Source organism: Phoca vitulina, unplaced genomic scaffold, assembly GCF_004348235.1.
Source record: "Phoca vitulina isolate PV1807 unplaced genomic scaffold, GSC_HSeal_1.0 scaffold1, whole genome shotgun sequence".
Taxonomy (NCBI): domain Eukaryota; kingdom Metazoa; phylum Chordata; class Mammalia; order Carnivora; family Phocidae; genus Phoca; species Phoca vitulina.
The window spans coordinates 7,570,750-7,586,401 of record NW_022589704.1 but is presented as its reverse complement, the minus strand read 5'-3'; the positions used below and the strand labels follow the sequence as shown (position 1 = coordinate 7,586,401).

At 46.7% G+C, this 15,652-nt stretch overlaps 2 protein-coding genes across 7 annotated transcripts in view; both read left to right on the top strand.

Moving 5' to 3' along the window:
• EFHD1 (EF-hand domain family member D1) overlaps positions 1 to 4,066 on the top strand; it is a 41,669-nt gene extending 37,603 nt beyond the window's left edge. The window contains exon 4 of the mRNA XM_032398750.1: positions 2,742 to 4,066. Within this exon, the coding sequence (XP_032254641.1) occupies positions 2,742 to 2,876 (135 nt within the window). The 3' untranslated portion in view covers positions 2,877 to 4,066. The remainder of the gene's footprint in view (positions 1 to 2,741) is intronic.
• An 11,122-nt stretch (positions 4,067 to 15,188) lies between these two features.
• GIGYF2 (GRB10 interacting GYF protein 2) overlaps positions 15,189 to 15,652 on the top strand; it is a 146,385-nt gene continuing 145,921 nt past the window's right edge. For 4 of the 6 annotated variants that reach the window (XM_032398400.1, XM_032398231.1, XM_032397992.1 and 1 more), the window contains exon 1: positions 15,213 to 15,314. The gene's annotated coding sequence lies outside the window, so the exon portion shown is untranslated. Of the gene's footprint in view, positions 15,315 to 15,652 lie in introns of all 6 variants that reach the window. The other 2 variants (XM_032398311.1, XM_032398073.1) reach the window with 2 other exon arrangements.

Genomic DNA, 15,652 nt, shown 5'->3' with positions numbered 1-15,652 from the left:
AAAAATATTAATGTAATGAGTATAGCGGTGAGAATCTTAAAACATTTGAAGTTTGGGGGCGCGTGGGTGGCTCAGTCGTTAAGCGTCTGCCTTCGGCTCAGGTCATGATCCCAGGGTCCTGGGATCGAGCCCCACATCGGGCTCCCTGCTCAGCGGGAAGCCTGCTTCTCCCTCTCCCACTCCCCCTGCTTGTGTTCCCTCTCTCACTGTGTCTCTCTCTGTCCTATAAATAAATAAATAAAATCTTAAAAAAAAAAAAATTGAAGTTTATGTTAAGACTGCAGGGATAATTTTTAAAAATCTCATAGGTATCAAATACGAAAAATGTGATCATTTCAGTGAGATAATCTCAAAACATTGGTAAGTTTAATACTCATTCATAGTAAGACATTTAAAAATACGAAAAAAGGGGCGCCTGGATGGAATCGGTTAAGCATCTGACTCTTGATCTCAGCTCAGGTCTTGATCTCTGGGTCATGAGTTCAAGCCCCATGTTGGGCTCCATCCATGGTGGGTGTAGAGCCTACTTTAAAATAATAAATAGGGGTGCCTGGGTGGCTCAGTCGGCTGAGCATCCTACTCTTGATTTCAGCTGAGGTCATCACCTCGGGGTTGTGGGATGGGCCTGCATTGGGCTCTGTGCTGGGGGCTTGGGGGTGGGGAGTCTGCTTCCCCTCTCCCTCTGCCCCTCCTCCCCACTCACACGTAGGCACACTTGCTCTCTCTCACTCAAATAAATAAATAAATAAATCTTTAAATAAATAAATAAATAAAAATGTGAAAAGAATATGCTTAGTTGGGGCGCCTGGGTGGCTCAATCGTTAAGCGTCTGCCTTCTGCTCAGGTCATGATCCTAGGGTCCTGGGATCGAGCCCTGCATCGGGCTCCCTGCTCAGCGGGGAGCCTGCTTCTCCCTCTCCCATTCCCCCTGCTTGTATTCCCTCTCTCTGTGCCTGTCAAATAAATAAATAAAATCTTAAAAAAAAAGGGGGGGGCGCCTGGGTGGCTCAGTTGTTGAGTGTTTGCCTTCAGCTTGGGTCATGATCCCGGGGTCCTGGGATCGAGCCCCGCATCGGGCTCCCTGCTCCGCGGGGAGCCTGCTTCTCCCCCTCCCACTCCCCCCCTGCTTGTGTTCCCTCTCTTGCTGTCTCTCTCTCTGTCAAATAAATAAATAAAATCTATAAAAAAAAACAAAGAATGTGCTTAGTCAACATAATGGGAGAATACTTTCCTTGTTAATATCAAGGCATTCCTTAAGCAGTAATATTAAATAATGTAGTGCAGGTGCAGGAATAAAATTAGTTAGTGGAACAAGATAGAAAATAGTAAAAACAGACCTTCATGTGGGAATTTAGTACATGAAGAAGATAATTTTCAAATCAGTGGGGAAATAATGGGCTATTCAATAAAAGGGTGTTGAGAAAATTGGCTCTCCACTTAGGAAAATGAAGTAAAATCCTTCTATTACATATATTCCTTCACTAACATATAGTGTGGGTGACTTTAAGAGCTGAATGGGAAAATAAAACTAGAAAAATATGAGAGGAAAATGGCTTTAGAGCCCTGGGATATAGAAGATCTTAAACATGACATAAGAGAGAAAAGCCATGGGGCACCTGGCTGGCTCAATTGGTAGAGCATGTGACTCTTGTTCTCGGGGTCTTGAGTCGTGAGTTCAAGCCCCGCCTTGGGTGTGGAGCCTACTTAGAGAGAGAGAAAGAAGCCAGAATGGAAGTGGTTGAAGATTTTGATTACATCAAAATTTAAATATTCCCATGGCCTCAGATACTGTGAAGTTAGACAAGCAAAAGACTAAATAACTAAAAAATACGTAACGGGACTAAGTCTAAATTTGTAAAGAATGGCGAAGTGGGAAACCCCAGGGAAATGGGTAATTCAGCAAAAAGGATATAAAAGAAGATGCCAGGTTTGTGGTTTTTTTTCCTATCAGATTGGCAAACAGGAGAAAGGTTACTGATAAACGTTGGCGAGGCTGTGGGGAAATGAGTACCCACATTCCATGATGGTGGGGGTGTAAATTGGAACAGCTACTTTGGAGAGCAATTCGGCAATCTTTACTAAAATAACGTGCAGACCCAGTGGGTTTGGGAATTTTACCAAATTGATGAGACACTGAGATGGGAAAAAAATGAATCGGTTCCAGAATAGAGGGTTTTAAGATGGATGTATCTGAAACGGTATAATTACAGATAAACTAGGTTTAAAGAATTGGCACCAAATCCCATTCACAACATCCCCCCAAACACGTAATATTTGGAAGTCAATTCAGAATGATTGATATATTGTAAAGGTATCCGTTTGCCCCCGGCAGAATGGTGCAGTTGCAATCAGAATCCCAGCAGGGAGTTCATTTGGTTTGGGTTTTTGTTTTCTCCCACTAGAACAAAACAATATTATTGTGAAATTAAAGGTTGACATAGAAGTGGGTAATAGGCAGGATATTAAACAGTGTACCAGAAAAGAAGTGAAGTGGAAAGACCAGCCCTAGCAGGTAGAACCATGTATAACACAGTGGCAAATAAAGCGATGGCGTCCTCAGTAATGGATGAAGTAAACTTCTGAAGAGGAGCCTTTGCTCTGGGGGGTGAGGGGGTCCTGCCCCGAAGCAGGACCAGGCTCCCATGTCACATGGCCCCAGCCAACTGAGTTCTGTTAGATGGGCTGCTCCATCTCCAAGTTTTCCTCCCCTCCCTCAGTCTGTTGGTTTGTTTTTGCTGCAGGTCCAAGCTTTGTCCTGTGCCAGTAAGTTTGAAGCTGAGCTAAAAGCGGAGCAAGATGAGCGGAAGCGGGAGGAGGAGAAGAGGCGGCTCCGCCAGGCAGCCTTCCGGGAGCTCAAGGCTGCTTTCAGCACATAGTCGGGCGACCTTGACCTCCATCCGCCCAGTGCCTCACAGATGCCCCTGAGAGAGCTGGCTGGGCATCCTCACCCCTGCCGCTCCTGCCCCCCAACCAGCCTCCACACCCACCACCCGATGCAAACTCAGCCTCATGGGGCGACAGCGGAGGCTCTCGTCCCTGTGTGGGAGCCCCTCCCAAGGGTCCTGGGATGAGCCAACTGCCCCCCTTGCTTCTCTTTCCTACCCTCCTCCTGCTGTAGCCAGATCGTGCGTCTACTTGGCAACTTGTACTTTTTCCTTGTCCCTTTGCTGTTCTGCATCGAAGAATGTTACTTTGTGCAGATATTTGTTTCTTTGCTGGTCCTCAGAGGAGATAGCCCCTGGAGGGCTCTGATGTTAATGTCACCCCATTTTCTTGGGTAATTCTCTGCCCCTCTCCTCTCTGGGTCCCCCTCCCCTTTGTTTCTTATCCACTTTCCCTGTTTTCATTCTGAGCCTGATTCTGCCAGTTGCTTTTGCTGCTTCTGTCTTTTGATGATGGTGAGGTTGAAGGCAAACCAGGCTGGACCACTGCCTGTCCGCTCTTCAACAGGGGGAGTGGCATGCTGCTGAGATGACAGAATAGTAGAAAAATAGAACATTCTGTTCCTTCCTATCACCTTTCTCCTGTCCTTGTAGCATTCCCCACGGACCCACCCTCTTCATTACCCCCTCTATTCATGTCTTCTCATTTCAGCCTTTCCTCCTGCTCTTAAATACTGTGCTACTCACCTGTAAGAGTAAAAGAAAAATCAGAAGTGATACTAATGCGTAGAAGAATCCCTGTTAATTCTGACTATGCAAATTATATTGTAGCAGACCCCTACATTCCCAAGTGACAAATCCAGAGTTTTTCAAAACCCCCAAAGTCATGACCATCCTCATCTGGCCAGTTTCCAACTTTTGCTCCCAAGATGTTGAGGTGATGCTGTTCTACACCCAGGGCAAATTTTTATATGTTGTGCGTTCTTGGGATTGCTCACAAATACCAGGGGTTTGCTGTATTTTTAAAAATACTTCCCAGCATCATATTTATTACTTTTCTTTTGTAACTGCTGTCTTTACAACAGGAAAACATCTGCATTTCTACTTTACAGCTGTCTCTTTTTAAATAAACTGTGCAAATGGACTTTGCCATCACATCCATGTGCTTCTAGTCTTCTTTGATTTGGGGGGAGAGAGTGTTCTTTGCAGGGGCCACATCCATCCCAGGCTCCTGTTTGACACCAGCTCCTGGAAGTAGAGTTAGGAGTGGTAACTGGAGGGTCAGCTTTCCTCAGGGGCATTCTGCGTATTGAGGTCATGTGTCAGCCGCTCACCCCCTTCCCGTCACTGAGGATTCTCTCAGCCATAAGTAAAATCTGCGGCTTAAATTCTCTTGCTTCCTAGACCCCTTGAAACTCTGATGAGGGCCAATGACCCCTCCCTCCTTCCCATGTAGATTCTGGGCCATTTGGGGACCTGAGTAAGGACCTCTCTCCTAAGAGAACACCCATAGCTCCCCAGAGAGGATCGTTTCGGTTTTCGCGCAAAATCAAGACCTACGGTTCTTGGGCATTGTTTTTCCAGGTAGGGTCACCCTCCAACCTCCCCACCCGAGGAAGTGGACACGAAAAAGGGATGGAGACACTCTGACCATACAATCCAGGAAGCGTGCTTGGCATTTTCTCAAACAAGCTGAGAACCTCTGTCTACAAAAAAACCCACACATGAATGTTTATAGCAGCTATTTCTTATTTTCCAAAACTTGGGAGCAGCCAAGATGTTTTTCGGTAGGTGAATGGATAAACTGGTACATTTGTACAATGGAATATTAATTCAGCCATGAAAAGAAATATTAGCAATGAAAAAAAAACTGAGCTGTCACAAAACGACAGAGGAAACTTAAAATGCATATTGCTAAGTGGAAGAAGCCAGTCTGGAAAGGTTACACACGGTATGACAAAACTATGAAAACCATGAAGTAAAAGTCAGGGGTTTTGAGAAGGAAAGAGGGCAGGATGAATAGGTGGAGCACGGGGGATTTTTAGTGGTCCTATAGTGATCCTATAGAGGTCATTATACATTGTCATTGTCAAAACGCACAGAATGCACAACACTAAAAAGCATCCCCTGATGTAAACTGGACTTCAGTTAGTAATAAGGTATCGATATGCGCACATCAATTGTAACAAACATAGCACGCTAATGCCAGATGTTAGTAATGGGGGGGGGGCAGGGAGAGAGGCATATGGGAAGTACTTTCTCCCAAGTTTTTCTGCAAATCTGAAACTGCGCTAGGGGCGCCTGGGTGGCAGAAGCTAGTAGCTTAGCTTCTCTGATCCTCAGTCTTCACCTGTAAAACACAGATTATGATCATCGACCTGGCCGATTCCAAGCCTGGCACTTATTAGTGCTCAGGACATAATTGGTTCCCTCTCTATCTTCCCGCTTGCACGACTGCACTCCTGTTTCCTCCTGAGCCCTGGGTCTCCAAAGTCAGGGGCAAAGGATCCCAGGCCAGGGTGGCCCAGTTCTGGCTGCAGCTTTGGCCCCAAGCACAGGTGCCTTCTTTCTCACTTTGTTCTTTTGAGGCTCCTGACCCCACCAGCCCAGGGAGATTCCTGCCACAGTGCCTGCCCACCTGCCACACCCCCTGCAGCTGCCACTTGCTGAGCCCTCCTGGCTGGATCACTGGATCACATGACCCGACACCTGTGGCCTTGCCCCTGCTCAGATTTCTGCCTGCTCACCCTGCCTGCCCACCAGGCCAGATTCTGGTCACATCTCTGCCCACAGGGCTGACTTATAGGAACAATGGTTCCATAGCTATCCCCAGGGTCCTGTGCTGGTGGGAGGTCCTGGGGCGCAACTTAGGGTTCCACAGCTTAGGGAAGTGCTGAGGCCAGACCTTATCGGGTCAGTTTCCCCTCCCCTGCATCCTTTCTGAAACCAATCACTTTTAGAACTCTGCAACATGGTATTGGTGGAAGTGCACAGCGCTCTTGCCTTTTTGAAGGGCAATTTGGTAGACTGTTAAAATTGAAAATTGTGGGCACCTGGGGGGCTCAGTTGGTTAAACAACTGCCTTCAGCTCAGGTCATGATCCTGGAGTTCCAGGATCGAGTCCCACTTGGGCTCCCTGCTCAACAGGGAGTCTGCTTCTCCCTCTGACCCTCCCCCGCTCATGTGCTCCCTCTCTCATTCTCTCTCTCTCAAATAAATAAATAAAAGCTTAAAAAAAAAATTGAAAATTGTAGGGGCACCTGGGTGGCTCAGTCAGTGAAGGGTCTGCCTTCAGCTCAGGTCATGATCCCAGGGTCCTGGGATCGAGCTCCACATCAGGCTCTCTGCTCAGCGGGGAGCCTGCTTCTCTCTCTCCCTCTGCCTGATGCTTTGCCTGCTTGTGCACACTCTCCTCTGTCAAATAAATAAATAGGGGAGCCTGGGTGGCTCAGTCGTTAAGCGTCTGTCTTCGGCTCAGGTCATGGTCCCAGGGTCCTGGGATCGAGCCCCGCATCGGGCTCCCTGCTCCGCGGGAAGCCTGCTTCTCCCTCTCCCACTCCCCTGCTTGTGTTCCCTCTCTAGCTGTCTCTCTCTCTCTCTCTGTCAAATGAATAAATAAAATCTTAAAATAAATAAATAAATAAAATCTTTTTAAAAATTTAAAAATAAATAAATAAATAAAATCTTTAAAAAAACTAAAAAAAAATTTAGTTATTTATCTTTGCTTTAGTGAATCATCCCATAACTTAGTGGCTTAACACAATAATTAACATTTATCATCTCACACAGTTTCTAAGGGTCAGGAATTCAGAGGCATTTTAGTGGGTGGTTCTAGCTCAGGGTCTCTCATGAGGCTGCAAAACATCAGTTGGAGCTGCAGTCATCTGAAGGCTTAAGTGGGGCTGGAGGATCCCTTTTCAAGGTGGCTCCATCATATGGTTCGCAAGTTGGTGCTGGCTGTTGGCCAGGGGACTCAGTCACTTGCCACATGAACCTCTCCACTGGACCGTGTGAGTGTCCTCACAACATGGCAGCTGTCCTCCCTCAAACAGGTGAGACAAGAGAGCAGAGATAAGCCACGATGTCTTTTAAAACCTGGCTTCAGAAATCACACTCTGGGGGGTGCCTAGCTGGTTCAGTCAGTAGAGTGTGCAACTCTTTTTTTTTAAGATTTTATTTATTTATTTACTTGACACAGAGAGAGAGAGAGAGAGAGAGCACACGCAGGGGGAGAGGGAGAGGGAGAAGCAGGCTTCCCACTGAGCAGGGAGCCCCACATGGGGCTCGATCCCAGGACCCTGGCATCATGACCTAAGTCGAAGGCAGATGCTTAACTGACTAAGCCACCCAGGTGCCCCTAGAGTGATCTCAGGGTTGTAAGTTCGAGCCCCACATTGGGTGTAAAGATTACTTTAAAAAAAATCTTAAAAAAAAAAAAAAAGAGGGGTGCCTGGGTGGCTCAGTCGTTAAGCGTCTGCCTTCGGCTCAGGTCGTGGTCCCGGAGTCCTGGGATCGAGCCCCGCATCGGGCTCCCTGCTCTGCGGGAAGCCTGCTTCTCCCTCTCCCACTCCCCCTGCTTGTGTTCCCTCTCTCGCTGTGTCTCTCTCTGTCAAATAAATAAATTAAAAAAAAAAAAAAGAAATCACACTTTGTTATTTCCTCAATATCCTCCTGGTTACACAGGTCAGCCTGATTGGAGTCTGGTTGGGACAGAATCAGTCAGGGTTCTTAACTGCAAGTAGCAGGATCTAAGCAGGCCTGATTTCAGCAGAAGAGGAGCTGACTGAAAAGACACTGAGGAGCTCACAAGATCACTACTAGCAGGGTTGGGGGATTAACCTGAGGAAACCGGCAGGAGGCCAGGTGACTGAGACTATAACCTAAAGCACACCATGGGAACCAGCCAGACATGTGCCACTGTCCTGGTTGGCCAGAACTTTGGGGTGTCCTGTTTCTTCAGGTTCTTTTTTTTTTTTTTTTAGATTTTATTTATTTAATTATTTTAGAGAGAGAGGAGAGAGAGTGAGCAAGGAGGAGGAGTAGAGGGAGAGGGACAAGCAGACTCCATGCCTAGCACAGAGCCTGACACCGGGCTCGATCTCACAACCCTGAGATCATGACCTGGGCCAAAATCAGGCGTCAGATGCCCAACTGACTAAGCCACCCAGGTGTCCCTGTTTCTCCAGGTTCTTCATCCAGGTCCAGAGTCTGAGGCTGAATCCAGTCACATGCCCATGTGTTAGGGGTGGGAACGGTTAGTATCTGGACAGTTTGTCATCTGTAAAGGAAGGCAGGCTCTGCCTCTGGCCAAGATTTTTGTTTCACCCAAACGTGGGAAAGTATTTCAGATGCAGAATAGTTGTGAAAGAGTAGCAGCTGTCCATTGCAGAGATACTCATGAGTTTGATCGAGGGGTTTTACTTCTGAGAATTTATCCTACCGGTAAATATAACCATGAACAAGGGTATATTTAGAGCGATACTCATTACTGCATTGCTTGTAATAGCAAAACTACTGGAAACAGTGAGGATGTCTATCAGCAGGGGATCGATTAAGTATATTATGGTACAGACATGTAAATGAACACCGCTAGGCAGTCATTTAAAAAATGTGGAGGATTCCTGGGCGCCTGGGTGGCTCAGTCGTTAAGCGTCTGCCTTCAGCTCAGGTCATGATCCCAGCGTCCTGGGATCGAGTCCCACATGGGGCTCCCTGCTCCGCGGGAAGCCTGCTTCTCCCTCTCCCACTCCCCCTGCTTGTGTTCCTGCTCTCACTATGTCTCTCTCTGTCAAATAAATAAATAAAATTAAAAAAAAAAAATGTGGAGGATTCCAGGGCATACCATTTCTTGGAAAAAGGTTAGGGGCAGAGCAGCATGCATGGTAATTCTTAGGTGTTTTGTTTTGTTTGTTTTACATGAGAGATACAAAATCATGGCTCTGCCCATGAAGGCTAAGGTGCATGGGTCAGGGATCAAGTGGATTTTGGGCAAACATCATATCCTCAGCACTTGGTGGTGCTGAGAATGGAGAAGCACATCATACTTGTCTATGTGTACAACATTTTTGGGGAAGCCATACCCAGAGCTGTCAACAGTGGGTTACATCAGTGGGGGAGAACCTGAGGGTCCTGCGTAGGTCTTGGGGGGATTTAAATTTTTTCCTTTATATTTTTGTGCATTCTAAAAACTTAAAAACCATAAGCATGTACTGCTTTACTACTATTTTTAACAACAGTTAATAAAAAAGAGAGGAAACTGTCTGACCACCATGAAAGTGAGAAGGGCAGTGGTACATTCATGTGGGAACCCTCTGAGACAGCTACAATATGAAATCCTAAATATGCAAAAGACTCAGGAGAAAATGAAAAACATTTTGGGACACATCGTGGGACATTTACGTGAGAGGATACGTTTATTGTACTCCGAGATAGTTTTTTATGATTTAATTTTCTTGGTATACATCTGAAGGTTAGAAATGAGAATAGAATTTAAAATATGCAAATACTTTCATAATAAAAAATGTTTTCAAACATAAAAATGTATGTTTCCATAGTTATCATCTGAGCAGCCTTTCCCTGATGTTTGCTCAGCTCTCTGGCTCTGTTTCTTCCCCCAATCTCTTACTTGTGTTTTCTCTTTGGTTTTCAGTTGTGTATGCAACACTTTTAATTAGGGGCCCAATCTCAGTGGCCGCTGCCCTCTTCACCAACAAATCCATCCTTCCTTTTCATCCACTTCCAAACTTCTGCATCCTCCCTTCCCTATCTCCTACTCTTTCCTAACCTTCTGTTCTTCCTGCTCTGTAGACAGTTGTAGACACCAAATTCAATGGCTGTTTCCCCAGCCCCAGACTCCTTGACAATTCTGTAGATTTAGCATTGCCAATCAATTTCTTCCTCCCTCTGTTCTGAGACTGGCTCCTGCCCCTAACCTGGTCCTACCTACAACTTTTCTGTGCCCACCAGCTGTGTGTTTTCCTCCCAAGAGCCTGCCTTAGCTCCATATTTTTCCTTTCTGCAATTGCTTGTTGTGGGCGATTCCCCATGATTTCAAAGATCTCCCCTCTATGGATGACTCTCAGATCTATAGCCCAGACCCCGGAAACTTAAGTTGGGGCTGTTGCTGGAAACAACTACATGGGCCTCTCCTTGTAGTCTAGGTCACAGAACGGTGACCTCAGACCATTTGGATTTATTATCTGGCAGCTCCTTGCTTCGAAAGAGACTGTTTTAGCAAACAAGGTAGAAGCTCTAGCACCTTATAGCATTGGACGTCATCTCCTTTCATTTTTGCCATGTTCTATCAGTTATATATAATGGCCGCAGGGGAGGGGAATTAGACTCTACCTCTGCAAAGGGTAATGGCAAGGTTCTAGAGGAGTATGTTGGATGGACAATATTGGTGTTGCCATTTTTAGAAAAATACAATCTGTGGCAATGGATCAACCAGTATTTGTTACATACTAAACTTGTTTCTGGCTAAACTCCTCACTCCTTCCCCCCTCCCATGATTTTTATTATTAACTTCTCTGTTTCTATCAATGATACAATAAAGGTGAAACTTTGTTATTATCCCTGACTAGAGTGGGCATCAGTCTACTCTTGTAACTTTAAAACCATAATCTAGGGGCGCCTGGGTGGCTCAGTCGTTAGGCGTCTGCCTTCGGCTCATCTGCCTTCCGCTCAGGTGGTGATCCCAGCCTCCTGGGCTCGAGCCTTGCGTTGGGCTCCCTGCTCCGCGGAAAGCCTGCTTCTCCCTCTCCCTCTGCCCCTGTTTGTGTTCCCTCTTTGGCTGTGTCTCTCTCTGTCAAATAAATTTTAAAACCTTTAAAAAAACCCAAACAAACCACTATCTAATGAAACACTGGAAAGACAGAGTGAATACCAGAAGGGGAAGGCACCCTTCCTGAGAAGTAGATAATCAAGAATTGCTTTGATTCTGTAGGTATTTGTATGCCAGGACAATGCCAGCTGCTGAGGATGTGAAGTCAAATACTCCTTCCCCCTTCCTCCTCCTTCTCTTCTTCCCTTAAATTTGGTTCCTGCTCTCTAGAAGCTTTTACTTTGGGGCTAAAAATGTGGCTGAGGCACTCTGAAAAAACAGTTTCACAGTTTCTGATAAAGTTAAAAACACCACATGACCACCAATCTCATTCTGAGGTATTTATCCAAGTGAAATAAAAACCTAAGTTCATACAAATACCTGCTTGTGAATATTTATAATGGCTTTATTAATAATCTCCCCAAACTGAAAACAACCCAAACGTCCCTCAGCAGGGGAATGGATAAGCAAATATATAGAATGAAATGCTACTCATGAAGAGAAGGAGAAGGAGGAGGAGGAGGAGAAGGAGGAGGAGGAGGAGGAGGAGGAGGAGGAGGAGGAGGAGAAAGTACTTAAACAAGCAACAGTATGGCTGAATCTTAAGTGCATTATGCTAAGTGAAAAGAAGCCAGCCTCAATAGGCTACATACTCTATGTTTTTATTTATATGATATTATAAGGCAAAACTATAAGGACAGAAAACATAACAGTGGTTTAGGGGCCAAGAGTGGGGGTTAGTGCTGACTACAAAGGGTTATTGAGGGGACTCTAGTAGATGGTGGGACTATTTTGTACCTCAGTTTTAGTGGTATTACACACACCTATATGCACTTGTCAAAAGTTGCAGAATGGCCACGAAAAATGCTGCATTTTACTGTATATAAATTATACCTTAAGTATATATATATTTAAATTATATCTTACATATATAAATTTTATATATAAAATAAAATTTAAATATATATAAAATTACAGGCACAGGTGGCACAGCATGAGAGAGGTGGACGTTGCATGGCGAGCTGGTTAGGGACATGGGCTCAGTAATCAGTCAGCCTGGGCTAGAAAGTCCTGGCTGAGATTTGGAGAAGGTAAGCACTTCTTCCAGGTGCCTGGTTGGCTTTTTTAGTGCTCCAAAGTGCCATCCCCAGGATTACAAGAGAGAATGAAAGTAAAGCCCTTAATGAGGTGGTTAGCATGTAACAAGCATTAGTATTGCTTTTTTTCTTAAAAATAACAGCTCAAGGGGTGAGGTCTGTGGTCTAAGGGAGGGGATTAAAAAAAGCTTCACAGAGGTAATAACATATGATTTAGGCTTTTATTTAAAGATTTTATTTATTTATTTGACACAGAGAGAGCAAGAGACACACACACAGTGAGAGAAGGAACACAAGCAGGGGCAGAGGGAGAAGCAGACTCCCCACTGCAGGGCTCGATCCCAGGATCCTGGGATCATGACCTGAGCCAAAGGCAGGTGCTTAACAACTGAGCCACCCAGGCGCCCCTGATTTAGGCTTTTAAAGATGAGCAGGAGTTATGCAGGTTGGCAACAAGTGGGGTAAATGTTGGGAAAGACATTGTAACAAGAGGGAATAGCATGTGCAAAGGCTAAAACAGAATGGCATATTTGAGGACCTTTATTATTTATTATTTATTTTTTAAGATTTTATTTATTTATTTGACAGAGAGAGACACAGCGAGAGAGGGAACACAAGCAGGGGGAGTGGGAAAGGGAGAAGCAGGCTTCCCGCCGAGCAGGGAGCCCGATTCGGGGCTTGATCCCTGGACCCTGGGATCATGACCTGAGCCGAAGGCAGACGCTTAACGACTGAGCCACCCAGGCGCCCCTGAGGACCTTTATTTTTGAAAAGATTTTATGTATGTATGTATGTATGTATGTATGTATGTATGTATTTGTTTATTGATTTATTTATTCATTTGAGAGAGAGCGAGCGAGCTGGGGTGGGGGGGAGGAGCAGAGGGAGAGTGACAAGCAGACTCAATGCTGAGCGTGGAGCCTGATGGGAGCTCAATCCCCTGATCTGAGCCAAAATCAAGAGTGGGATGCCTAGGGCGCCTGGGTGGCTCAGTCAGCTAAGTGTCTGCCTTTGGCTCAGGTCATGATCCCAGGGTCCTGGGATTGAGTCCCAAGGCAGGCTCCCTGCTCAGCGGGGAGTCTGCCTCTCCCTTTGTCCCTCCCCCTGCTCGTGCTCTCTCTCTAATAAATAAATAAATAAATAAATAAATAAAATCTTAAGGGAAAAAAAAGAGTGGATGCCTAACCAACTGAGCCCACCAGGCACCTCTGAGGACCTTTAAATATGGGCATATCTGAAGCAATAAGTTCAGGAGAAAAATGAAGAGGAAGGGGATGATATGGGTCAAGAGTTCAGCAGAATGAGATTGTGAAGGGTCCATTTGAGATTCTGCATTTCTAACAAGCTTCCAAGTGATGCTAATGCTACTGGTTCATTGACCACATTTTAAGCAGCAAGGACATAAAGATCAAGGGAATCAACTATTGCAGATAATAGGGAGTGGTCAATCACACTGAAGATGGGAAAGCCCTAAGTCAAGATCAGGACTGAAAAACTCCAGCTATCAGTTTGTAGGTTGAGGTATCTAAGAGCAAGCATTAGAATAGAAGCCACATTGGAGTAGTTGATGATTGCTTGCGGGGTATGGAAATTGGGTGAGTATAAATAACTCTTTTGTGTAGTTTGGCTTTGAAAGGGAACAGAGAGGTAGGGAGGTGGTTGCAGGGGGAATTGTAGTTTTTACTATTAACTTTTAAGATGGAAGACCTTTGAGTATTTTATTTTATTTTTTTATTTTTTTTATTTTTTTATTTTTTTATAAAGATTTTATTTATTTATTTGACAGAGAGAGAGAGAGTGAGAGCAGGAACACAAGCAGGGGGAGTGGAAGAGGGAGAGGGAGAAGCAGGCTTCCCGCCGAGCAGGGAGCCCGATGCGGGGCTCGATCCCAGGATCCTGGGATCATGACCTGAGCCGAAGGCAGACGCTTAACAACTGAGCCACCCAGGCGCCCCTTTATTTTTTTATTATTATGTTATGTTAATCACCATACATTACCTCATTAGTTTTTGATTCAGTGATCCATGATTCATTGTTTGTGTATAACACCCAGTGCTCCATGCAGAACTTGCCCTCCTTAATACTCATCCCCAGGCTAACCCATCCCCCCAACCCCCTTGAGTATTTTATTTTTTACTTTTTAAAGTAAGCTCTATAGCCAACATGGAGCTTGAATTCACAACCCTGAGATCACGAGTTGCATGCTCTACCAATTGAGCCAGCCAGCTCAACTTTTGAGTATTTTAAAAAACTCTGTTGGGTGTGCCTGGGTGGCTCAGTCGGTTAAGCAAGGGACTAGATCTTAGCTCAGGTCTTGATCTCAGGGTCATGAGTTCAAGCCCCACCTTGGGCTCCATGCTGGGTATGGAGCCTACTTAAAAAAAAAAAAAACTGTTGAGAAGGATCCTATAAAAAAGGGAGAGGTTGGATACACAAGGAAGAATGGGATGACCTGAGAAGGGTTGAGTTGTCAGATATAGAGATAAAAATATAGGATACCCAGTTAAATCCGAATTTCAGAAAAACGAGTAACTTTTCAGTGTAAATATGTCCCCAATATTTCTGGGCGTCCTGTATCTTTTTTTTTTTTTTTTTAAGATTTTTTATTTATTTATTTGAGAGAGAGAGAATGAGAGAGAGCACATGAGGGGGGGGGAGGGTCAGAGGGAGAAGCAGACTCCCTGCCGAGCAGGGAGCCCGATGCGGGACTCGATGCGGGACTCGATCCAGGGACTCCAGGATCATGACCTGAGCCGAAGGCAGTCGCTTAACCAACTGAGCCACCCAGGCGCCCCCTGGGCGTCGTGTATCTTATCTGCCAACCCCCAGAAGGGAGATTTTTAGGCAAAAGGGTTATAGCCCCTGATATGGTACCAGGAGGGGGTCGGAGTTGTGTAGTCCTCAGCTGTCACATTTCAAGACTCTAGAATGAGTTTCCAGTTCTACCAGAACCGTTAACAAGTAGAGACACTGCTTTAAATTTCAGCTTTTGTCGTTTCACCATTTTCTCTAGGATGGCAAACAGGCAGGAAAATGCTGGGTGAAAAGCTGTGGAAAAGTTCTACTGTTGAAAATCAGCTCGTAAGTGATGAAGAGCTTTTTGAACTGCGAACGGGCTCTGGATTGGGTGCATTGGACGGTGAGTCACAGGGTGTCTGGCCGGGGTCCAGCTTTGGACACCAACTCTACTCAACTCAAGGGCAGGCAGGGAGCCCCATCCCAGGGACCCGCAGGCGCCTGCGCCCTGCCCCAGCCCCGCCCCCTCCTAGCCCGGCATCCGGGGCTCAGGCAGGGGCGTGTCCGGGGAAGAGGGGCGGGGGGCAGCGGAAAGGAAGGATGTCGTGGGAGGCTGGATAAGCGGGTAGGGAGGCGAGGCGGGGCGGGGGCGGAGCAAGGGGCGTGACGGAACGAGCGCGCTGTCACGTGATGTGCGTGGCGACGTGTCGGCCATCTTGTGTTGTTGAGGCTGAGGACTGACTTGGGTTCTGAGAGACTCCCTGTCCCGGACCGCAGGTAACCAGCGACTCCCGTCTCTCTCCCCTGCCCGGCTCCGCTTCGCGCCCCGACTCCGCCGTCTCCCGCCACCCCACACGGAGCCGCCGGGGCCTCCCGCCCGCGCTCGCGTCCTCGCCGCTCCTGCCCGACCCGGCCCAGCCGCATGGACACCCACAGGCCGCCCCGGCAGCGGCTGCGGCCGGCTCGGGCGTCAGGCGAGGGGACAGGTCAGGTGCGGGGCCGGAGGGAGCCTCCTCCGCGGCGGGGGGCACGCCGGGCCCGGGCACGTCTCGGCCGCCGAGCCGGGGAGCCCCCTCCTCCAGGGCCCGTTGACATCGCGGGGGGAGTCGAGGAAG